Source organism: Numenius arquata, chromosome 2, assembly GCF_964106895.1.
Source record: "Numenius arquata chromosome 2, bNumArq3.hap1.1, whole genome shotgun sequence".
NCBI lineage: Eukaryota > Metazoa > Chordata > Aves > Charadriiformes > Scolopacidae > Numenius > Numenius arquata.
Window position 1 is genome coordinate 38,780,130 of NC_133577.1, and position 26,177 is coordinate 38,806,306.

Below are 26,177 nucleotides of genomic sequence, written 5' to 3' on the forward strand. Positions count from 1 at the left end.
ATATCGAAACACATTCATCTTCCCATGTTTGTTTCTAACTGGGTGTTTTCCATCTTGAAAAACAATGTTCTCCAAAGAGTGTGAATGTTTTCCTGTTATTGGTATTCCCACCCCACTCCCCAATGAGCCACAATCAACAGCATTACATGTTTCAGAAGACTTTTTGAATTTAATTTAGTCACCTGTTACTGCCAATTTTTGACAATGTATCAATGGTGCTCTGATCTTTTTCACAGCGTTTTGTTTTTTAACTGTTACCAATAAGCAGAGAGGTGTAAGGGCTGGGAAATCTCGTGTTTTAACTCCAAAAATGGTATCAAAATAAAGCATAGGGACTTGTAGAAACACAACAAACCAAATACATGTAAATAAAGACAGAATCAAGAAATCACTCCACTTTAATCTTATGCATACTTTACAACCAATGAGTATAGGATCTTTAAGCAATATAAAAGTTATCTAACGTGTTTTTGTCTTGTAAATGATGGTAAATCAGAGAAGGCACGTACGTTATTTATATCTGTTCCTTCTTTTCATTATCAAGTTCTAAATCTTGTTTTGGAAGCAGTCTGCGGATTACCAGAACAAATTTTTCTTTGTTAATAAAATGTCAATTTAACGAGGGATAAAAACTATCAAAGTTGTTCGCCAGTTCTTGGAAGTGATGTAGTTTGCATCTTTGGAAAGTATTCTCATGAGCTCACTGACACCCCAAAGAGTCTACTTAATCCATCTAATCAATATAAGTATCTCAAAATTGAAGGCCTAACAGACACAGAATTCCTAAATTCTGTAACTTACTTCGCATGTTCAGTGAAGAAATTATTTATTACAGAGCGACAGCTAGAGATTTCTTCAAGGAGGCAAGTATATTTGTATCTTAAAATTCCATAATTAATTTCATAGCTTTGAGATGATGCTCTTTGTAACAAGTAATTTGAAATCCTTGAATTAATGCAAGTTCTCCACTTAAGTGTGACGCTGAGTTTTTCTAGTATCTTTATGTATAACATTCTAAGAAAAAAATGTTATATCAGAAAAACATTCGATGAACAACTATGTTAAAAAATAACATATAACTTCAAAGAGCTGGAAAGATACCACATTAGTTGGTCTTTCCAATTTTTTGTCTATGTAGGGTTGTTTGTCAGGGAACATTCTTAGGCTCTGGTCTACTAAGTGACTGTTCAGACATCGATTCTCTCACAACAAGTCTTAGCTCTCAAGAGACACTTTCGGGTTTAATCTAAATCTTGTATTATGTATTCTCAAAACACTGAGGCCACCTCACAATAGTGAGGTTGTCCATGGACAAAAAACCAAATGTAGTTTAGGCTGGCATTTCACCAGCTTAGGCTGCATCTGAATCAATGATGCTTCCACCACTAACCAAGTACCTGTCGGATTGACTAGACTGACTTCCTGGCATTTGAATATTTCACAGAAATGTCGTCTTCTGAATTCTCTGCAAAGTTATTACAACATTATACATTGCAAAAAATAACTCCTGTATTAAACTGTATGATGCTGAAACAGGGATAAAGAAAACTTCTGCATTTTCGACCAGGTCAAACCTGCTTTTAATTTCACTTTATTCTGGCAGTTTTTGTGGAACTATCCCACTAAAATACATCAAACGATGCAAATATATTCTTAGCTTTGCTTTTGAATTATATATGCAAGGAACTAGGAAAAGATGCCTAGCATAATTTACTATGCAGTTTCATATTTTGAGTGTGAGAATTTGTTTATAGTTAAATATATGTTTAGGATAGGAGCATTCTAAAGTAAATTAAATAATGGGTTATAACTTATAAAATAGGTAGAACTGACTAATGCCAGTCTTCATAGTCAGACCCATCTCTGAATAATCTACAACTTCTTTCTCCCCACTTTTTAAAACTGTGTTAGTACCAAGATATACTTAAATTTGGACTGAATGAATAAACAGCTATTTTTATTAAAAATAATAACAGGAATGCTTGAAAAATATTAATTTTGTAGTTTGATATTGTATCTTTTCAACTGCATCAGATTAAATTGCTAGTATAACGTTAAAATGATCAAATAATTTTGTAAATGTTAAACTGAATACACCTATAGGAGTTCATCAGAGTCAAAATCCATTTCTTTCCAGGTTTTAGAGGCATTTCTTTTGTATTGTTCAAGTTCCTACAAGAGAAACATACATATATATTAATCTAATCTCGTTATGAAAAGTGATAAGATATATACATTAGCCACCTAAATATTTAAAGCATGTACAAACATTTTTCACTGTAGAAAAAGTGTGCTATGGTTCTTAACAAAATTATACTAAAAATGCTATAAATTTTGCCATATTTGCTCTCACATAGGGAGCCAGAGTTTATGTACTTGCTTTTTAGGGCAGAAAAAATTTTGGGTGGTGTATGAACATACAGAAATGTAACACTACCTGTGCTTTAAAAACAGGAATCGGAATTACCCAGTGGAAACTACTGTTTCACACACATGAAGTCAGGTTTCACACTACTTTCTTTTTTTTTTTTTTTTTTTTTTTTTTTTTTTTAGCAGAGGACTGAAATGAACTTCCGTAAGCTTATACACTGCCAGTGGTGATAGCTTAGAAGAGCTAACGGAGGAGCTTAGAAACCCCTGCAGAACACAGTCTTGTCCAGAAAGCAGTAAGCAGAAATATATGTTAGGGGAATGCAAGGGGTGTTTAGGAAACCGACATGCCGTGGCTATTCAATCTATGGTACTGGATATTTGTAGAAATATTAGTCATCATTGCCTGAGGTTGTTCAGGAAGTGTATTACTGATGACAACGATGCCATGCTTGTACTTTTGTTTTGTTTTTCAATTAGTAGTTAAAAGTATTCTTTCAGGTGCTACTGTTCAGTGGATTGAAAAGCTAACATCTGTGTGTAAAAATAAAACGCAAACCCAATGTAGTAATTTAGAAGATGCTTATTTTTGAGAGTAATTAAATTATTAAAAGCAAACAGAGGCTCAAATTGTGGAGGTATAAATAGAGTGAATAGAATGAAAGATGAGGCAATCTACATTATGCTATACTTGACATCAGCTGAGTACTACCGTGGTAGACAAATGACCTCGTTTCAGTCAAAAGTGCTACTGGGAATTTTGAAGCCTGTAATAAAAGGTTCTAGCGACATTATCAAACAATAGTTTAATCTTCTGAATTTTATGTAGTGGTGCACACTGTTGCAAATTATTTCTGAAGATTTTTTTTTAGCAAAAATTAATTTAGAAAGCACTACACTTGCTTTTTGTTCATTTAAGAATAAAAAGGCTTCTAACGTATTTGCAGGAAGATGATACTCTAATGAGGTACTGTTAGACCTGACCATATTTAGTATAAACGTAGCAAAACTCTCAAAAGTGGGCATGTGTTTTACACGATTGCTATTGTGGTTTTAATAGAATGGACTTAACAGAGTAAGGGAGGTTTCACTCACAGAGATACCAGAACAGACAAAAATAACAAAATTCACACCTGGTGATTTAACAGAAGTATTAATTATCAATCCAGAGCACAGAGAGGAGGAAGAAAATAAAGGGCAGAGAGCAACAAAGAAATCATCATCTAAAACTTGTATGGAAATAATAAGTGGAATATTTTCTCTCAAGAAATGCTGTCAGGAAAGTACACTTCCTTAGTTTTCATGTAAAACAGAAAGTAAAACGTAGTGGAAAAATGTTTCAAATACAGCTTAAAGATCACTCCAGAGACTTTTCTGAAAAAGGGTACCTTCCTGCTCATACAGTCCTATACTACAAATAGAAGCAGAATTCTGGAATATACTGTGTAACTACACAATCAGCTGAGAGATCCTGTCTCCAAACTGCAAGAAGATCCTATGAAAGAATATATCTCAAAGTAAGCCAAAATATTCAGGCTGGCATAAGGCTTCCTTTGTTTTCTGGGTACAGGGGGCACAGATCAGATTTACAAAGAATTAACAATTGCAATTTACACATGCTTTCAATGTGCTCCGAGTGCTTTAAACTTTATTAGTGCTCGCAGCTTGTCCTACATGTCTCAACACTGGCAGAAAGTGGATTTTTTAATTTTTTTTTTTAACCTTAATGCTTCTGTACTTCTGTGTTTCTATAAATTCTTCATCTGTCAAATGAGGAAGATCACACCTAATCTCATAAAGGGATTGGGAAGAAAGACTTAACTGATGTTTGCGAGGCACTCAGATAAGATAACATTACTGCACGTTCTCAGAGAAAAAAAAATTAATACTTTTGTGTTCATTGAAGTGTCTGAATGGCAGGTTGAGAAATAAGGTACACAAAGAATAAGGATGATGAAAAGAAATACTGAACAATTGAATTGAGACATCAGCAAAATAGTATATGATCATGTAATTAAAGACAATACTATAATGCCTACAAACAAGGAAGAAAAATTAAGATTGTAGGAAAAGCCTTAATTGTTGCATTTCCTCAGTTCTGAGGGACTGACATGACTTTTTCATGCAGTTTCTTCCTGAAAATACCCTCAATCTGGACCATGGTGAAAATAACCAAGTACTGAAATAAGGATTAAAAATCTTAAGCACCAAACTTCAATAGGAAATTTAATAACAGTGCTCCAATAATGCTCTTTCAGTTGGTTTTAAAAAAATCTTTTGTACCCATTTGGACATGCTTTCATGTGAAAATGAGAACGTCTATTCTTGGCAGCTGAGTAAACATCCTAAATATTTTTTTCCCCACAACGTGAAGACTAGCACTTCTCCTCTGGAGAAAACAAAAGGTGGTGCTGCTCTTTTACCCATGTAAGGTGTCTGTCATTCTTCTCTGCCCAGTAACACCGGTCTGACCAAGGAGGTTCATCACACAACATGCAATCTTCTGGTTTGTTGAGTAAGATTGAAATTGTCTCCTTAAGTTCTGTGATATGGTCATGTCAGAGAAGTATGTTGCAAAAAAATATAGCTCTCATTCTGTTGGCCAGCACAGTCCCAGCTGCAGAGCTGACATCAAGTTGACTTTTAGTTGTGAACAATGTGGCTAATTAGTTCAGTCCTATTTTAGAGGAAATAAAACTATGCTTCCTTGCAAGATGTTATAGAACCTCCCCTTCTTCTGATTAAGACTTGTTAAAGTCTTAACAGTTACAGCCCTGTTCATTGAGAATTGCTTCCATGACTTCTTGTCTGCTGACACCCAACAGCACCAGGCATCTACGCTTTTTGTTTTTTGAGCATACTTTCTAGCATTAAGCTTCAGCTAAAACTGGCAATCCCTAAAGTAATACCTTTGTGTAACAAGGACCAGTCAGCATGACCTTTGGCATTGCGTGACACTGACTTCTAAGTACCCAGTTGGGAGGCTCTCCAGTTCTGTGAGCTCAGGGTTAGCTTTAGCATTGGCTTCAATGAATGAAACTGCAGTCAAACGTCCCGATGAAAAAGGTCCAAGCACCTATTTTGAGCATTAGCGATACAAGGCCTAACAGGATAAGTAACACCTGAAACAAACAAAAACCTTCAAAAAGACAGAGTGGGAGAGACGCATCTCTGTGGCAGGGAGGGGAGCATTTCTAAAGGACACAGAGCAGACACCCCATGTGCCATCTCACTGCCACAAATGTTTAGAGGGAACTAAGGAACAAGACTTCCATGCAATCCTAGGTGCTCACAGATGCAGGTGGTAGATGTGCAGCTCTAATCAACAATATTATTTAGAAGATCTCACTCTTATTCAAGTTATGTGGGTACGTAAAGTGAAATTAGGGTGAAAAGCCAAAAAGCCAGCAGAGAATGGAAAGAAATGAATGACAAGTTTGCCATCTTGTGTATGTTTTATGTGGGCTGTATGAACATTTGTAACATACGTACACATTTAAATGTGTAATCAATATATAAATACATGCTTTTCTTGACTCTTGAAAGCCCTGCAAAGAGCACAAAATTCCAGTCATTCTCAGCGAGAACCTGCTAGTCAAGAAATACTTTAAAAATGTAAATTCCAAGAAGGTCCCAGGTGCTGTATTCTCTCTCTCGAGAGCTTAACTCCAGAGAATGAAAAAGCAGGAAACAATTGCAGCAGCACTATTTGATATAAACCTGCACGTTGTGTGTCTGGGGGGTAAGAACTAAGAAAAGAATTCTGAAAGGACATAGTTGAGAAAGACTATCTTGAACAAAGGCTCAGGGAGGAACAGATGGCCTCAGAGTTTTCCAGATCAAAAAGGTCTAGGAATAGAGTGGGCAGGTCTCATAGTTCACTCTGAAAATATTAAGGAAGCAAAATAACCTGGTCTAGAAGAAAACACACTTGTGACAGGGTGTTGATGAGCTGGACTCTTTTCAATTCTACAGCCAAAAAAGCACATCAGATACATATGAGCTGACAGCTAGTACATGAGAGGGAGCCAGGTACTTTCTTGTTTCTGTACTTTTTTAAAGAAAAACTGTTTTCTAATTTTATGCTTGAGAATTTAACCTTCTACTCTGCTAGAACGTACAAGCCCTAGCTGCAGACAAACCCTTCAACCAAGGCTGCAAAGCTGGAATTGATTTAAACTTCGTATTGCCACAGTTATCTAAAAATATCTATAAATCTATGACAATATTATTAAGCAGTCTGACCAAGACTCTGTCAGCCAGGTGTGCTAGTTCTTCTATCAGACTCACTGAGAGGGGCTATATTTTGTTTCTGTTGCTATGTTTTTGTGTTTATTTTTCCTTTAAAGCTTATCTTTGAGACAAACAAGCGAACTGGTTATCACCTAGGGTCCAAAGTGGCACATTAATTAACCGAAAGTAACCAAGAAAAACAATAACACGTACTTAAATGATGTTAAAATATACACTGTCATCATACGAAACTTTCATTATGTTACATGATTTCATTAGCAACATGTTGCATATTAAACATCTCAATATACTGTTCCTCCTATACAATAGATATCATGAGACCCTATAAACAATGTCAGACTTAGGATGCATTTAAAATAGGATTTTTGTGCCACTTTCCATCTAACTGGGAAATCCAAAGACAATTCAAGAATCACTGCAACTACTAAGTTCTTTTCTTTTAGATGTATATTGCTATCTCGGCGCATTTCAAATTGAATGAAATTCTTGGAGTATAAAACATTTTAATAATGTGCAAATAATCTTGTAATAATTGAACTTCACGATAGAGAAGTTTAGGAAATAGCTGCAGATGATAACAAAAGTAATTTTCTCTTTAATGCTCAAATTACTTGTAGCAGTCCAACAAAAAGAAGCTACACTGGTTTGCAATGCCCTTGAACAGATTAAGATTCTAAAAGCCTGCCTCTTTTGTTTAAAAACAGAAAATAATCTCCTGTATGATTTAATAAATGCATACCAGTATCTTCTTTTGCAAGACATAAGTATTATCTAAAAATAACAAACCTAGTACACCATATAGTTATTTTGAGATATATAGATATACTGAGTATGAGATTACATTATAAATTCCAAAAGCAATGTGCTTTACAAATTTTAATGATTTCTAAGACTGTTCTTGATGTAACTGAAATTCAGAACTGATGCCTACATTAACAGGATATTACAGGTAACGTGCAAGTTCAAAGACTGCACTGAATTCTTGAAATTGCTTTATTCTTTTACATTATTAATGTGTTTCTTTGGATCAGGTAACTACAGGTTTACTGCCTTGTGCAATCTAACTAAACTCTACAAAAACGTGATAGCAGTAATAATCTAATCCTTTGGCTTTCTTTTACAAGCACGCAAAAAGATGAAATTTGCCATAGTTTTTTAGGGTTAGTTGAGATTAACTGCAGTGCGATTCAATAAAACTGCCTTTCATCTTAAGAGTGGGGGGGTTGTAAAAGCATGGGAACAGTACAATCCATCGTCTTAAAGCAGTGTTAGAAAAACCTCCTTTAAGTGCAGCAACTTGGTCCACAAGGAAGTTAAACAGTGTACAAATAGCCCCCATCTAAGCCATGAGAACAGAGTGGAATGTTTCTCAGTCATTCCAGTAAAGAATTTTCTGTGTGTGAAACAAATGAATCTATATGAAATAGAGAGTTTCCCGATTAAGCATGTGATGCTTCTTCCAAACAAAGAAAAATACACAAATCTTGGATTGATTTTAACAGACTCATGCCTATGATACTGATGAAGAGTCTCTACAGTATTTCTACTCATGTGATGTTACACGCTGGTATCTATAAGGCAATGTTCTAACCTTCATCTAGTTTGCCACAGAATTCTTCCGTAAAATTAATTCACAACAAAATCACTAAAAAAAAATAAATAAGAAAGAAAATAAAAAATAAAAGACTCTTTCCCCACTAAAGGTCTTTCCTGGAATTCAGGGGTTAACCTAAATATCACTACATGGAATGATTCTTTTCACTCTGTTTAAGATAAAATGTACATAGCCTGCAAACTCGAGTCAGAAATGTTACCATTTTGGTAACTTTCCAGTTCAAATAAAAAGTTTTAAAGGAGGAAGACAGAAATAAAAAAAAGTAAACAGCCCCCACCCCAAACCTTGACACTGCTTCCTAGACTTTCTGCTAATCAACACCCAAATGAGAGTACAGGGTGCAGAAATGAAGAAATTACTGCCAAGAAAGCTCCACAGCTTTGCTTAAGTATTATTTTAGTGAAATCATCCTGGAAGAGAGCTAGAAGGAAAATTATTCATTTCTAAAGAAACTACGGAGCCAAAACTTTGAGATCTAACAATGCTCTACCAGCTTAATGTCTACCACCAGAAAAAAAACCACCCCAACCAACTACTAAGCTGAAAACTAAAGCTGAAGTTATTTAAAGGTAAAAAGGGGACTATCAGTATATTCTACAATTAATTCAGCAACGCTGGTGGTTCTGAACTATCTGACTGTGAACAGCAATTGCAGAACAACAACACACCTGGTTCTTCTGAGCTCTCATGACATCGACTTCGTACTCAGCGTACTGTAAATCCTGTGCAGGGTCCTTAGTATCTTGTAAATCACAGAAACTCTGAAAGAAGAAATGACAAACCCCCAAATGATGAAATTGATCTTCTGTTCTTTTATCAAGAAAACGCCATGCTGTAGATCTAATGGAAGTATTTGCTTTTAATACAAACATATTAAAAAATTGCATTTATGGAAGAAGTTTGTGCTATAGGACACAGATAAAAAAAAATATATTGGTAAAATGATGGGAAAGTAAAAGTGTAGTTAGATCTTAAAGGAAAGAAAATATTCTTATTAGGTAGTTTATTATTCTCTCCTCAAAATTAAAATATGATTTCTGGCCCATGACATTTGGGCATAGTTAAGGTTACTCTTGCTCGAGCATCTCATACTCAAGGCTAGACATGAGTTCAAATTACCAGAAGCATTACTTCAGTAGCTGGGAAATTGATTACTATCTTTTTGCCAAATACCTGAGATTTTGTTTACTAACCTTGAGGGAACTATAAGTAAAACAGAAGACTGGTAATCTACTTGCCAAATCTTTAATTAGACTGATACCTTAGAACACTGATGGAGCTTGCAAGATGAGAAACATCTTCATTTCTCCAGCTGTTTCAGGGGGAGTTCAGGAATTATTGGGTGGGGAGTGGAGGAGGGAATGTATGCTTACTGTGTTTTAAAAGGCTATGAGGAAAAATAACATTAAAAATAATAGTCCTGTATAGTTTCTGAAAAGTAAAGTTTAGTCTTTATCACGTTGGGGCATACTGTACTGGGACCGGCATCTTAGTGATAATTTATTCTGGTCACAAACCACCTGAAATAGTTTGTAGGCTCTGATATGTATCAGTCAAGTGAGTGGGAAAGAGCGAATTCAGACTCCTCCCCACCAAGAACGGAGATCCACAGACTGAAAACTACACAAATCCGGGTTTGTGCACCATAATTTAAGGCAGAGTTTCACAGCCTTGCCTGCCTTCCTTGCCTGCCCAGGTAAGCTGTAGGGCAAGAAACGGACAGGGATAAAGGACCATGATACAGTCCAGTACTGAGAACGCAGCAGCCTGGATTTGCTCACCTCAAATAGAGAAGAATTTTGATTTCCTAACAACAGCAATTACTTTTATTAAAAAGAAGTATTCAGGGGTTTGACTCTTGGGACCAGAAACTTCTAAAATATGTACAAGATTTATCACTACGCAGGTTCCAAGGCATTCTAATTACCTTGCAAATCCAAACACTTTCCATAGCAAAATGACAGATTTTGGCAAGGAACTCTTAACACACTCGCCTCATTCAAAGCCTCATGCCCTAAGAGAACAAGGATCAACAGCTTGCTGCAGCCACAAAGAGCTCCTCTTGGAACATCGCTGTCATTTGGTTTAGGCATTAGGGGATACGTCACCTTATAAAATTCCAAAAAGGTTGAGTATAACTTGTCTCTCAATATAATGAAAGGCAATGGTGTAACTTTGGAAAAACCAGAGGGTTACATCAGTAGTTTCATTACTACTAAATGTAGGAAGGTGACTGAACATGCAGAAGCAAATAACCAAAGCACCGCTACATAAAAATCTGTATCTTTTGAAAATGTATGAATTAAAGAGGCTGGAAGAAACAGGACTGCTGAGTGAGACTGAAATTCCAGTCACTGGACTTGAAAGACAAAAATTAGTAGTGATATTACTACTATTTTACGAGAAAAGCAGCTGTGCAGCAGACATAAATACCTACCTTGGGAGGAAACGTTTTCTCAAATACTTTTTTCCACAGTTCCAGCGGTGTATTTGCACGCATCTTTCCAATATCGCTATCAAAGGCAGGTGGGGGTCCTAAGGATTACAGCACAGCACAAAGTAATATAAGTATGTTATCATAACAACATAAATTCTCAAATCATTTTGGGTAATGATCCATCTAATTTAATATTTTATCTTCTACAGTGACAAGCCGCAACAAGTCTGAAAAAGCAATGATCTCCTACCGTGAAATTAGCTAAGTGCTATTGTATATTACATTTTCTTAGATCTAAGCTTGTTGGTACTCTACTATTTGAAGAAGTCCCAATACTTGATTAAACAATACAACAAAACTGCACAAGTAATTCTCAATAATATAAATACTGAATTGTAATTTTAAACTTTCTAAACCATTTCATTCAATAACCTGTTAAAACTGATGCTGATGTGCTATGTTAACTTCATTTTTATTTGCTTAATTTTTTTTCTTTTTAAAAAACACATAAGCAACAAATGCAAAGAAGAGGAAATGTCCTAACCTATTTGGCTCAGCGAATCCAGGCCTGCTGGTATAAATAGAGGTTTGCTGTGATCCACTGATACAGACTTGCTAAACAAAAAAAAAAAAAGAAAATATATCATGAGCATTTAGCAATCAACAAAAAAAAGGACATTATTCTAGCCAAGCCTGGACTCTTCCTGGGCTTTGCATACAAATACAAGTAAATAAAAATCTGCTCAATTCTAGTGGTGACCATGTTTCCAATCCATCAGTTTTGGCATCAAAACCAAGGAGTTCACTGTCCTGCACAGAGACAGGCAGCTGAGACACAGGAATAAAATTCCACGAACAAGAATCTTTCAGAGATCATATTTAAGAAAAAAAGATGTTTTGGTGATTAAAATATTTTTCTTAGGTACTTTTAGACTCTAAATTTAGACATTTAATAGTTGGACAATAATCATGTTACCTTTTATCATAGCCAAATGCCAGGTGATTAATAAGAGCACGGGCTTTCAGCAGGAGTGCCTCAGATTTACTGGTAAACTAAATGAATCAGAAAACAAAATATACATTATGATCTTCCATCATAGAAATATTACATTATGTCATCTCCATAGAGGATTTCAGATAGAGCCTGGCTAATTCCTGACCCCAGTATATTTGCTATACATTCACTGAATTTACTAGAACAAAAATCTCACCATCCCTTTCCAAAACATGAATGTATTTGTCACTGAATATATAGACCAAAAAAGATTAAATGAAAACCAGCATAAATAAAGGTTAAAGAATAAATTTTAAAATATCACAACTTTTGAAGTACGTCCACTAAGAGACAGAACTTTTTTGCCCAGGACTCATGAGTTATTAAGATTTTAAAAAATTATCCGGAATACCATAAGCATTTAGAAATGTAATGAATAACTAAAATGGTTCACACATCATAAAAGCAGCTTGATAGTGGCAGAACTAGTACAGATTTATCAGGAAGCAGCTCCCAGAATATCTTCTCAAACAGCATCCTCAGTCCTGTCTAAGGGTTTTTGTATCCTAACGATTCATGGCTTTGAGAAAGAAGTCAGGTCCCTATAGTGGGAAATGAAATTTCTCCCACTCATTACAATGGGAACGAGGATTTAGCAGCGAAAAAGTTCTAGGCTCCTAGTTCTTTATTTTTAATAATAATAGTGTTTAAATACTTTAAAAAAAAATTTAAATCGAGACAGTTGTATTCTCGGTTAACAAAAGATTAATTCATGTGTCAAAGTACAAAAGCTGTATGATTTTACATGGATGCAAAAGGACATGCTGTGATTATAACAATTTAAAGCAAACATAAGTTGTTTGGTAATCAAAACAAGCCACTATTAAGTATCATTTATTACTTAAATGATGGTTGATACAATTAGAACCATCTTCTGATGTAGAGAGAGCCCAGGAGGCAGCTTTTTTGGATTGTGAACCTTAGCCTGCACGTTTCTGCCTTTACTTGAGATGACCTCCCAAACTCAAAACCACATAAATACTTCATTGTCCTCACAGTGGGCAGTTCCTACGCATTACTGTAAAAAAAAAAATCCCTGCCTTTATTCTTCAATGTTGTAAGTGTGGTAATCTGGTATGCTTACACTGCTGTGAAGATGAGCCCTTAGATCTCAGTTTTTAAATCTACTAAAGCCAGGTCCCTAGACCTAAGTTTATACCTCTACCAAAAAGGCCAGTTCTCTAATTCTGTCTAGGGCCATCACTTTTTCCTGTCCTCCTTTCTTGCACCAAAGAAAATTTTGCCAGACGTGCAGTAAACTCAAAACAGGAACTGAGCTGACTGACAGAGAACTGGTTTTATTTAGGTTCTGCTAATACTGGGAATTATGTAGTTTGTTTGTTCACAAGGTATATACATCTATCCCCTGCAAATACCTGTAACCCGTTTGACAGATTAGCTCATGAAGAAAGCTACCGTAAAACCAATTAAGTCCCATTTTCTCTAGGAGATTTACATTTCAGTTTTTTAAAATATTGTTTTGTAATACAAATATTGCTTATCTTCTCTATCGTTAGTTAGAAAGTGAATATACACACCACTAATGATGCTCCATAATAATGTGAAACAAATCGAAGCGTCTTGCTTATTATTTTCCTCATTTCAGAGTCAAACTCCTGAAAAAGTTGATATTGGAATATATACATAAGAAAAAACAAAATATTACAGCTAGAACTTTTCATTTTTTGTATAAACTGCAATGCACTTAGGCGACAGTATATGAGGCTTTCAGCTGTCAGCATAATTATATCTTAAGACAGAATCAGTAACAGCCTACTCTGAAAAGAAATGTCACAATTTCCCTTTGTTTCTTTTCTACAGAGGGAGCCTAATTCAGGCAACGTGTTAGTCCAGAAGAAGTTTCTTAATTGGGAATATGTATTCAATTTCCAATTAACTTGCTTCATTTTGTTTTAAATATTTAGAAGCAGAAATATTGCCTATTAGAAGAATAAGGATTTTTTCTTTTTGTGAAAATATTTGACTTTCAGTAAACCTTTGGGTACGTGCTCTTTAAATCCTAATTCCTGCAAGATGTGAAAGGTGCATAAAAATACCTTTTCATCAATGTTTCTTTAATATAAGATCATACAAATGGCCTTCCCTGGATAAAGCGGGTGAAAACCTGGTCCCAGTGAAGCCTGCAGGAGTCTATCCATAGACTCCAATAGAACTAGGCTGTTATTCTGTGTTTATTACATAGAGTCACTAATTTTTAAAGAAGTCATGGCCTAGCATAAAGCCTCAGTATGAAAGAAGGCACAGTACCTTATTAATAAAGAATTAAGTAACTCGAAGAGTCAGCCAAGTATCAATGCACTATGTAGTCATCCAGAGAAGCACAGGCTGCCAGCATGGCAGCTAAAAATCAAACATACTGTTCTAGTTTTTCATGATCAAGTGCTACTTGAAAATTGAGTATGCATTTGTTTGGATTTTTCATGTCCTGGGAGAGAATCTGACATTACTTTCCTCTCCCCCCTTAAAGATGCAATTACTCACTCATCTCTCAAAACTTAAGTAGTACTTAAAAAAAAAAATTCCAGACTGAAATGATAGTTTACTGTTTGTGCTGCCATAACTACCAAAAAATCTGACCAGCTGACCTGAGAGATGCCCCTCTTCCACTGCCATACCCTTACAGCTGCTGTCAGAAGGGACACATGGAGCTGGATTTCTCTCATTATAAAAGGAAGTCATCAACACGATGTTTTCTTGCTCTCTGGTCTGCAGCAACTTGTATCTCAACATTTTCTAAGTACGTCTCACAAACCATCAGTTTGGCAGTATTTTGTGAAGGAATGACAGTAAGCCTTTCATAGTGCTGTTGGATGGAAAATTTTTGCAGTAGAAGGCTGACCTGCCATACTTCCATTCTAATGATTACTATTATATTACTGAGATTTTAGTATCTCAGTAGAGATACTAAAGTAGAAACTTTACCGGGAATCTTTTAATTATTTAAAAAAAAAAAAAAAAAAGTATTACTTACATGAAAAGCATCATATTTGCTTCCAATTATCACCAAGGGTATTGGAAAAGGGTCAACTAAATCATAATCCTATTAAACAGATATAGGACAGCGTAACAGATACAGGATTAAGCAGCGTAAACAAACTGTGGAAGACTGCAACTCCTAAAACAACTAAAAGGAGTTAAAATTAATTCATAGAAGACAAGGTCTATTCTTTCAAACCCTTATGTTAGATGAACAGACTTTAATGCAATATCCATACCATATTCTACAATTTTCTCATTTTCTTCAGAAATGGTCAGGGAATAATCCCGCTGAGCAGTCAGAACACTTATTGGCATAAAAGGGCTCTTACACTCTATACTCCAGCTCCAACATTAGATGGGAAGGGAGGAGAGGAAAAACCCCATATATTCGCAGAACAAATGCCAGGTTGGATTAGTAGAACTAGCTCTTGGACACATTTCCCCTCCTTGCATCATATCCAAAGTATTGCGGGAAAAAAAGCTCAAGAAAATTAGGCTGGATGATTTGCTTGTGTCACCCATTTGTCCTCCTCACATCACATTTTCCAAACTCTTAAAAAATATTTAATGTGATTTTCAAATGTTTGGTATCAGCAACAAGAGGAAATGACACCTAACGACCATGAAAATGCAAATCAGTACCAATGGATGAAAACAGCTACGGAGATGTACATTTAACAGTCAAATAGTTAACTTGAGAATTATTGTTATCTACTTATTAAAACTTTTATCAGTAGTTATCTGGATGCCTTTCCTGTAGTCCATATGAAATGAGACAACCCACTCGTGTTCACACAATTATTGAGTCAAACTGCTTTGGCTGCAGCAGAGTGGGAAAGAGATGTGTTTTAGCAGAGGCTGACTTAGCTGTTCCCTTCTAAAACCGGTTATTTCACATACAGGTTAACTGACAGTCAGTCAGACAGATAGGAAGAAGCTGCACGTACTGAAAATCCTCTACTTTGAGAGGAAAAATAATGGCTTCATTCATACATAGTCAAGGCAAAAGCTTTGAACAAAAATATCATAGCTTAAAAGTGGATGTATAGAATATAGAACTGAAAAATATTAAGTTTAGGTCCTTAACTAAGAAAAAATTAATTTAGGATAACATCAGAAACATTTTAACTGGTATACTGAACCCTATTCCTCTTTTGACTAAGGACTACTGTAGGTGCATCCAGCCTTTGTAATCAAGGTCTGCAACTGATATGCTTTATCGTCATAGCCAAAAATGCTTTATCCAGGCCAACAGAATTTATCTAATCCTTAAAAAAATCCACTAAGAACCTCATCAATTCCTGTTTATCATAAAAATATGCTTAGCTATAAAAAGGCAAATAAAAATCTACGTAAACTGTGATTTCCTTTGACTATAAAAGATAGCATTTTCTCCCACAAGATTGACATAATTTTTTCTTGAACAATGGTGAAAGTTTAAAGAGAACTGAGGAATAACATGACATTTTGCTTGCAAATGAAGGCTGTATAGAAATTGTAGTTTAGAAGGTGTAATTGTGTTCCCTACAGGGCAAGTATAACAAGCCTTCTTAACAATTAATGGCATTATTCTTTTTACTTATCAAAAAAAAGGTTGCAGTTTTCTGATATGTAATCCCCTACATGTAAACTTGACACTGCGGTCATGACTTGTTGCCAAGTGTGTTTGTAGGCATTTTCTTTTTGTGAATTACCTTCTCTAAAATTAAAAACCAAAATCATAACCCAGTAAATATCAAACCCTATGCTCTACATCTACTGAGTGGTGCATACGTTGCTTTCCCAAAAATTTTAAAAGTTACTTTTCAATTTTTGAGCTATCTAAGCATTTGCTGCATTACAGCATTTTACAGAAGTTTCAGTAACTAGATTTATGTGCCAAGTCTTTGAATTGTTGAATACTTATTTATGTATTATATACACACAACATTTGCAGAGGTTTAATGCACAATGACTTTTCATTTCTATTGCGCATAATCTAGTTTAGCTTTTCGAGAGATTTAGTTAGCAATTATGTTTAAAGGACTGATGTTAACATTTCTGAAACTTTATAATTTAATTAGTTGTCAGATTATCAAAAGGCATTGAGTTTGTGATAGACATTTAAATAAATGCAAAGTATATAGTCATGTTGATGGCTGTTATAACTATATTCTTTGCTTAATTTTGTACCTTCAGCTAGTCTCTTGCTAGATGACTTTTGTACATTCTAGTTTTCATCTTCATTTTAAAAAGATGAGGGGGGAAAAAAAAGCAAACTGCTACTCTAAAACCATTTCTTTTGATTGGTGTAACATGCCATAACAATCACATTAGATATCTAACAAAAAGATATAAGAAACCTTCTTTCCTTGTTTCTGCTCTTATTGAATTTTTATTAAATTGCTATAATTTTCCAGTGAACAGGTTCATCTACATCAAATGGATTTTCAGTCATGCATAAAAATCTAAAAGAGTTGTTTAAGATTTTCAAAAGCATTATCTTTAACTGTATAAAGGCCTGTGACATCTGGAGAAAATATTAGAAGTAACTTACTGGATGATCCCTCTGCAGATTGCTCCGCATCCTCTGTTTAATTTCAGCAGCTACTTCGGGATTTGTCTTTTCTAGTTTGGTTAAAATTTTGCTCACGTGGTTCCTGGTAACCTGCAGAAGTTTCTCCATAGTAGTCCAGAGTTCATTAGGTTTGGACAAATCCAATACAAGAACTACAGCAAATGACCTATTAAAAAGGCATTCTTTGGTCAAATATTTAGCACATGAGACAGTTAACATTTTCATAGACAACCACACCTGTAGTACAAATGGTGAAAGAAACATGAAAATACAAATGCTAAGATAGAATTAAATGTGCCAACAAAGGGAGATGGCTCTTTTAAGGATACTCTGAGCTCTGAAGAAATCTTTCCATTGTTTCTTCTTCAGAACTACTACTTTGGCAGCTTTCCATCAGAGGTTTTGGGGGATTGTATATATCAAACTTTGTTTCAAAGCAGTAAAATACGCAAATATCCTGAGCCCATTTAGCTCCTTCTTCCTGTATGACTGGGTACTTCTACTATCACATATCCCTGCCATCTCCTGACTCTACAATCCCACGTGAAGAAATGTTAGCCAATGATTAGAATCTTTCCTAACCATTAATGTATTAGAAAGTTCTACACTTTCATTATTCTTTTGTAATATGACATGGAAAAAACTGGTTAAGAGCAATATTCTGTGCTATGGACTGTGCTAATTAGCTGGAACCTCAAATGAGTGTATGAGAAAGTCTTCTGAAAGATGAACGGAAGTCAGAGTACTCAAGACATACTTAGCAATTACCAGGCGGATTATGATGAGAAATGTTTACATATAAACTCCTCTCTTCCCAAAACTCTAACTGACTTAAAGTGCAACTGTAAAGAACAATGCAAATGCAGCTGTTTGAATGGATGCAATCATTTTTTCACATTCCTTCTTGACTTGAAAAAGGGGACTCCAGACCAGAGTGGTATTAGAAAGACTAGAGAGCAAAGTTGATGTCCAATTTCACTTTAAAAAAACCGCTGTGGGGAAAAAAAGACCTGGTAAAAAGTTTCTCGGTGAAAATAGATATAGTTCATGAAACTTTTAAATAAGCAAATTGCTTGACTACAGACAGGTGAGAAAAACAGTGAAAACCACTTATATTTAGCTTGAAATGGTAGAATTTTTGAGTAGCATGTTAAAATACTGCTTTATGAACACAAGTGGTCTTAGAGAACAATGTTGCTAATCCATCAAAGAATCTTAAAATCATCCACATCAGAAGATTCCTTATCAGTAAAAAGGGAAAAAAAGACCGATGGAGGTGGAGCTCAATTAAGTTCATTTAGGCAATAGTTGAAAAACGATAGTTGATTTTCCCCAAAGTTCTTCTAGAAACAAAAAACCTCACATGCCAGAAGTGGTTTTTTTTTCCTTCTTAGTGTCTCACTAAATAATGGCATTATCTCGATAGCCAAAACAGTAGCAAATGTACATGATAAAAATCGTATCTCTTGGGGTTTTTTTGTTTGTTTGTTTTTTCCACAGAAGTTAAACTCACTACCAAAGAAATAAAGCAATGCATCATAATACAAAAGGTATCTTTTGATCCTTTTTTCCCCTTCCACTTTCAACTCCATCTTCCCTAACCAGAAAAAAACCATGAAACGTACCCCCACACACCTTCTCATTTCTTCATGCATTTTTTCTTTCTATGCTATTCCATCACTTTTATGGATTTTTCTCACTACATTCTCTTAATCATGGAATCACGGAATTCTCTCCCTAAACTCCTGTTTCCTTTTGTCTTCAAATCATTTCAGTAGTTTTAGTCCCTCTCAGAAACATCATCTCTTTTGCGTGGTCGTCTTCTCATCAGGCAGTCACTTCACTTCCCAAAATCCAGAGGTTCTTTTTTCACATTTTTTTGCCTTGTTTTTCACCCTAAAATACTGCCCCTCACAGAGGTAACATCAGTGTTTGTGTACCTAAGTAGGAAGCCAGATTTTATTTTTCATGTGCACCCTGTTGCCTTTACTGTTCTTTCACTGAGCAAAAAGACACTATGTCTTATCTTTTTCTGTATTTCTTGTTCTAGCTACTTAAGGCCAACCCATTTCCTCCATGTTACTGCTTTCTCTTGTTGTTGGAGATGATTGCTAAGAACTTGGCTTATTAGGACAAAACTGTGAAAAGAAAGGTCAAAGCTGAGTATCAGTAGTATTACCATGATTTTTAGAAAAACTCATAAATGTTCTATCATACATATTGAAAGAGTTTCCCACAATAAAAGGTCTAGAAATGTACTTGTGTGAAGGAATGCTGAAATTAACTTTGGAATTGTAATATTAATCACGTACCTAATGTTGTTGCTAGTGATTGGTATTCGAATCAGTTCCAGTAACGAGGTTCCACCACCTAGTTCCCAAAAATGAGCTATATCTTTAGGCTGTAAAAGAATTTCTTTATGTTAGAAATGTGTGCCTCCGTGCAACACCAAGAAAGATCTTCATCTGGCTTTTCATGAAAGTGACTCAGGACAAGAGTATATATTATTTCATTAGTATTTCCTGAAAAACAAAACCAAACAAAAATGCCCCCCACGTTCAAGAAATCCCATACAACGCTTAGGAAAGACTCCTAGCATGCTGTCTGATAAATGACTACGGTAAAGTAAAAAAGTCAGGCAGCAGCATGATTAATGATAAACATTAAAAAAACAGGTTCTCTTCCCTTTCTTTTTGTTTATTGCAGCTCAAGACTAATATTTTTTGAGAAGTTGGAAAAGTAATGAATCTCTATTTTCGCATTTAGTTTCTGGGAAAAGTTTTAGGTGATTTTTATCTTTCAGACAGAGTTAGATTTTCCACTCTGCTTCAGTAACAGAAAGAGCAACTACCTGCAGCTATAGTTATTGCCACTGGGCAGTGTTGTGCTGTGATGGGAATGGGGTCAATACTTTTGTTAACATAATCTGCAGTGCAAAATTTAGCAATATGGACACATAACCCAAAAATTTAATTATGACAACATCCTCCAAGATGACTACTTCTCTCATAAAACTGGTTGTAAAGAATCTCCATTGGTTTGTCCTCAGTTTGCATTTTAAAGACAAAGTTAAAAGCATGCATCCTATGTTCCTCAAACATGACTAACAAGGTCATTTTTAGAAATGACTCTGATTGCTTTGTGTTTGATCTATGGTGTTTTGATGAGAGGGAAAAACATACTACAGATTAAAATACAAAATTATGCTCGCTACTTTTAAGAAAGTGATGCTCAAAACAACTTTATGCTCAAGTGATGCCCTTTATGTTTCACAAACAATAAGCTAAATAACTCTAAGGTTCTTATACATAAAAATAAAACACCTACTATTTTTATGTGTGTGTATATATATAAATAAAGATATTGTAAACTCTGCTTTCTGGATACTCACTGTATTGTGTCTCCTTGCCCTTCTTCCGAAAGTATATTCCAAGGCCAATGTTGGCTTTGGAATCTCTTCCCTATGTAAGGAAAAATAACTTCATTTGTCACGATCCTCTAAATAAAGAAAGTCAGTGCTACTGTTACTAAATTATATTTATCAGTCAGTTCAGAATTTGGCTTAGAAATGGTGGCACAGAGAGGACGCTGTAAGACAACAGGTCTCAGCTGTAAAGACAGGAGAAGGAGCAGCACCAATCTGAACAGGTGGCCACTGAGGCTCTCTAGTACTGGAGAATAAGGACTGAAGGTGTCAGATGACAGGTAGTAATGAAAGGAAATAAGTTTATCCATAAGCGATCAACTGGTCACAGAAGACAACATCTGTATACATATATTATGAATTATCACACAATATAATCATTTATGTAAAATTCTAATCCAGAGTTGAAAACTACTTTTAAAAATGTAACACATACCTCTCAAGACACCTCAGTATAATAGTGGTCTTTCCCTGGAAATTAAAAACAAAGAATAACCTTACTGTAATGTCATTAAAGCATAGAACTTGTATCACTAAACAAAACTCACTCATTTAACATTCAAATAATAAAGTACTGGAAAAATGTAAACTCATGTAATTGTTTGTAGCCTTATAGTAGAAACTTAAATGCCAACTTTCTGTCAGAATCAAGTCACTCTACCATTATTTTAATTATAAACTAATAGAGATAACAAATACAGTAGTAGGAATAGTGTGCTTAAAATTAGACATTAGTGATGAACCTGGCCAACTCTGTTAAACTGCTTTTTAATTATTAATAATACATTTATTTAATGTTGGGTTTCCACTGGAATTAAATTATTACTGATGAGATGGAAATAAAATGAATGCTTAAAATACAAATAAACATAGAGAAAAATATGTCTTTACACTGTTTAAATTCAGACACTGAGTACTGTGCCACTGCAGGGGCTAGCACTTCTGCAGTTCACTCCTGTATCCTTTCCTCTCTCAAAAATCAGTGAATTTCAGGTAAATCTGAAATCAGGAAAATGTCATTGTATTTTCTCCGAAAAAAAGTATTTTAAAAATTGCCAGAGGTTGTACATATACCAATCCCTCTAAAATAGAAATTGTATTCTTAAAAATGTGACTCATTTGGTCAATAAGGCAAATATTTCCTTATTTACTTTTGAAATAAATGCTAACAGAATAAAAATATGAAAGTACTAATGACCCACCTTATGGGACAATGAGGTAAAACAACCTCAGACGTAGAATCATGAGCTTGCAATCACTAATAACCCATGTTCAAATCTGTCTGACACAGACACAATTCGTATCAGGATGCCAAGGCCTCTATTTACAACAAAACTGGTATCAATCAATGCACTTCAATTGGATTGTTACCAGTTAAACCTTCATAAGAGGAAACTTGACATGCCAAAGAATTAAAGAGGGTAGCATTATTTCTGACAGTTACTTTTACAAAAATTAATGAAGCCAAACCTCAAAGAATTAGCACATCATTGATAACAATGGTTGAAGTTTTGGCTCTCCAAGCCATAAATTTGAACTTTTGAATTGTAATGATGTCTAATTGATCCACACTCTGTGGAATGCTGACTCTCTGCAGAATCAGAACACAACATATTTTGTCTTTAGAAGAATTAAATGAGCCACACACTTGTCATATTTACCCTGATATGAACTATGTCCAAAGAAAGCACAGAATCATACAGTATTTATTGTTACCCCATTTTTGTTTCCCATGAATAATAGTGACTTTTCCCAAACTTCCACACACTTGCCATCGTTGTCGGGGTTTTCTCTCTTCTCCACTTCAGCTATAGCAAGATCCCATAAAGTATCACTAGTTGGAAAAAACAAAGCAAGAGCATCAATTAGAAAAACACAATGGACCCTAGACCCTAATTCCTGAAAATATGTAAATGGATAAATGAAGGGTATTACGGTTTATTGTATTATTGCTATTATTATTTCACATCACATCCCCTCTGTTTGTCGAAGTAACTTTTTTTAACAAAACCAGGTTAAGTGAAATTCCTCAGGTAACCCCTACAGGCATTTGTGGCACAGCTGTGTGGCGGCAGGCTTTGTTTTGAGTACACTTAGGACGCATTTAAAAGGTTTTCTAACGATTAAGGCTTTCCACAGCACCCTGCCGCCCAACCTGGCAGTCCCTGGAGCCGAGAGCTCGCGGACACCGGCGCCGGAGCCGGTCCGGGCTCAGTGGGCCCGGGAAGGCTCAGGGCCTGCTCCCGGCGTCCCGGGGGAGTTACTGCTCGGGGAAACGGGGCTCCCCCTTCTCCGCCTCCCCCAGGGTCACCTGTAGCCTCCCCCTTTTCTATGGGGTCCCTAAGAGGAGCCACCGGCTTCTCGGACCAAGGGCCAGGGGTGCCCCCATCGCTTTCGGGACGAAATGACCCCTTTTACACCTCCTTCCCTCCCTTCCTCCTTCCCTCCCTCTCTCCGGCTGTCCTTCCCGGCCGCCGGCGCCTTCCCCACATGGCAGCGGAGGCGAAAGGGGAGGCTGCCGAGTCCCCCTCAGCGAGCTCGGGCAGGGCTCCCCGTTACCTGGCCTTGGGCATCGCTGTTTCTTGGGGCCCGGGCCTAGGCTCCCCGTCGCCATGGGAACCACGCAGGGCATGCTGGGAGCTGTAGTTCCGGGTGGGACGGGCACGGAAATGGACGGAGGCAGCGCTACGCAGGCGGCCCGTTCCGCGGCCTCGCCCCGCCTTCCCGCCCGGCACCGAGGGCGGCATGGCGGCGTTGTTCTCGCCTCAGCCCTCCCCGCCGCCCTATGCGGCGGTGACAGGCGGGAGTTTCTCTAGCGGTTGTCCGCGCTGCGGCGGGCTCAGCCGCCTCGGGGGCCGCGGCCGCCGCGCCCCTGAGGTGAGTGAAGGCCCGTGGCGGTTCCGCCGAGGGTCCCGCCCGCGGGCCACGGAGTCGTTCGTGGGGCCAGCGGCTGTCTCTGCTTTTCGGGTGTTGCAAATGGCGCCCCGTCTTGCTACCAGAGAGAGCGGAGCTGGTGTGAGGGGTGGCAGAGTCACTGAGTCCTTGGGGGACCTCGGCCATAGCCCCGGTTAAGCGCCAAAGTACTTCAGCTGTGGAGAAAGCCAGGGATGAATAAACAAGTGATAAATGGTGAGAGCCTATAGCATTGGCTCCTGATAACACCGCTATCCTGGGGACCACAAGTTTAACAGTGGAGGGAGTGAAACGAGACCTTAGTTCCCACTTCTAGTAAGTGAACTGCTGTATATGAAAATAAATATTTTATTGTTACTGGAGCATACAAATCAACTATTATAAATGTAACTAAAAGTATACACTATTATAAATGTAACAAACAGGAGGCAGGGGCTAGATTATTTCAAGTAAGATCTATCAGTCAAAGATCAAACCAATGATTGTGTTAGGGTTATGTTAGAAAGTAGGATTTAAAAGGGTGCAGTAAAACTGCGGGATGACCCAGCGTACAAAAGGGACATAGCATGTAGGTGAACCCAACACAAGTCAAAAGTGCGCTTCCTACATCAGGGAAGTGACCCAAAATCCAGGACTGCAATTACAGCTGACCTGCTATAGCTGAGTAGCTGCTTTGTGTGTTGAGAGGCTGGAGACAGAAAAAACTAAGTAAAATCCTATCATCTTACCTGTTTAAATCAAAACCAGGAAAGTGGCCTCATTCGTAATGATTAACTCAGAATTAATTTTAACTGTTCCTTCTTTCTTCCCCAAAGAAGGCTTACATACATAGCCTTATACAGGCCTGAAGTAATACTTGTTCTTTAAATAAGCATTTTTTTCTAAGTTTAACTTGCATAATCACTCAGTTTCAGTTCCAGAAGCATTCATATGGTTATTTCCCCCTATCTTTATTTAATTCCAGGTTTTTACATGGACCTTCTAAAGCATTTGCTAACCCCTTATGGGAACCATGCTCGTGGTAATTAAAATCCAGAAAGAAACTTCATTGTTTAGTATTGTACAGTGGCAGTCATGCTGATGCCTTTCCAAGTGCATTTCTTTCATCAATTTCATTTTAACAGAATGTTTCTGGTATCTTGGTATATGAAAGTAGTGCTGATCTGTAATCAGCAGTTAGAGGTGGTGAAAACCCTGGACAAAGCTGCTATAGCTGTGCCAAAGCAAGCAGAACTAAGGTAGGAATTGCTCCTGGCACTGTGATCTAGGCATATATTACTGCAACAGCAAGAGTGTAATGCTAAAAAGTAAAGTATTTTTACAGTAATTTACTTACTGGCAGGGAGGTGACAAATCTGGAAGATGCTGCAGGACCAATCTGGGCTGGGAAGCACGGTGTAAGGGCGTACAATTAATAAGTTGTACTGAAATCCAATTTGGAAATGGAATTGGAGTTTTCAGTATTTTAAATTTCACCTTATTCAATTTCATTTCCTTTGCCCTAAGAAATTCTAAAAGAATACTTCTTTTTCCTTCCTAATTCATTATTACCAAGTTACTAATCACCTTAGTTAAAATTAACTCAACCTAATGGATTGCACTAAACTGTATGGACTATTAAAGCTCTACCTAAAGATTTAAGTGGTGCATTCCTTTATGCACAGATGATTTTTTTCCTTCAGGACCTAACCTATAAGAACTGTATTAGTTTGACAAGGAACTCCAACACCAAATATTTGCCAGCCTTCTTTTATAGGGAAATATATGCCTCTATTTTAAATTTAAACCAAATTAAAATCTAAAATGACAGAAAAACACTAATTTTGGGGATTGTATTAAAAACTCAAAGCTTTATCATTTGCCTGCTGTACTACAGGAGTGAGTAGGTCTCGCTTGTTTTAGAAATGAGCAGTTTGCTTCCTAATGCAGCTGCACAAAAATTTACAAGGTAAAGTGAAGTTCAAGTAATATACTAATTTACGTTTCATTCCTAGTATTATTTTCAAGTCAATCTAATTGTTTATACAGAGAGTTACCAGTGATCCTTCATTGTCAAGCTCAGATTCAACAACCATTTAAACTGATCATTGTTACTGACCACTAGCTCAAAGAAAGCACAGAAGATGTTCTGAAATTCATGATAGAAGGTGGAGTCTCCTTGTATGTGCTAACACGTTCATCTCATCCTGAGAATATTTTTATAACCTGGGTTCTGCAACCATTGAGCACGGGAGGTTCTTCAGCATCAGTCCCAGAGGTCGCTGCTCGTTTGACATCATTTGCTCCCATCATATCATCACTGCTCAAGATTAGAAGGTGAGAAAGGTCTAGTTCCTACCAGGGCTTTAGTCACGGATTAGGTAGCACGGTATGAATTGTTTTGGTGGATGACTCAGGATTAAGACTGAGATGTGGATAAGGCTCAGGCTGAATGGAGAAGGCAGAACAGATTACCTACCTGGAGTCTGGAATTTTCAGCTTTGCTGTTTTACGTTGTGTGGAGGTAGATTAACGTGGAGGGAGTCCCCCTGAGACTTGCATAGCTGTGTTCGG

General features: G+C 36.6%; 1 protein-coding gene across 1 annotated transcript; it reads right to left on the reverse strand.

Moving 5' to 3' along the window:
• Nucleotides 1-381: 381 nt before the first annotated feature.
• Nucleotides 382-23,354, reverse strand: DYNC2LI1 (dynein cytoplasmic 2 light intermediate chain 1). The gene is made up of 13 exons (XM_074167913.1): nucleotides 23,271-23,354; nucleotides 22,428-22,545; nucleotides 21,148-21,182; nucleotides 20,679-20,748; nucleotides 19,600-19,688; nucleotides 17,267-17,453; nucleotides 14,723-14,791; nucleotides 13,269-13,346; nucleotides 11,653-11,729; nucleotides 11,221-11,291; nucleotides 10,677-10,774; nucleotides 8,908-9,000; nucleotides 382-2,172 (listed from the first exon to the last, which is right to left on the reverse strand). The coding sequence occupies exons 1-13, from the start codon at nucleotides 23,282-23,284 to the stop codon at nucleotides 2,098-2,100; spliced, it is 1,074 nt and encodes a 357-aa protein (XP_074024014.1). The 5' UTR covers nucleotides 23,285-23,354; the 3' UTR covers nucleotides 382-2,097.
• Nucleotides 23,355-26,177: the final 2,823 nt, after the last annotated feature.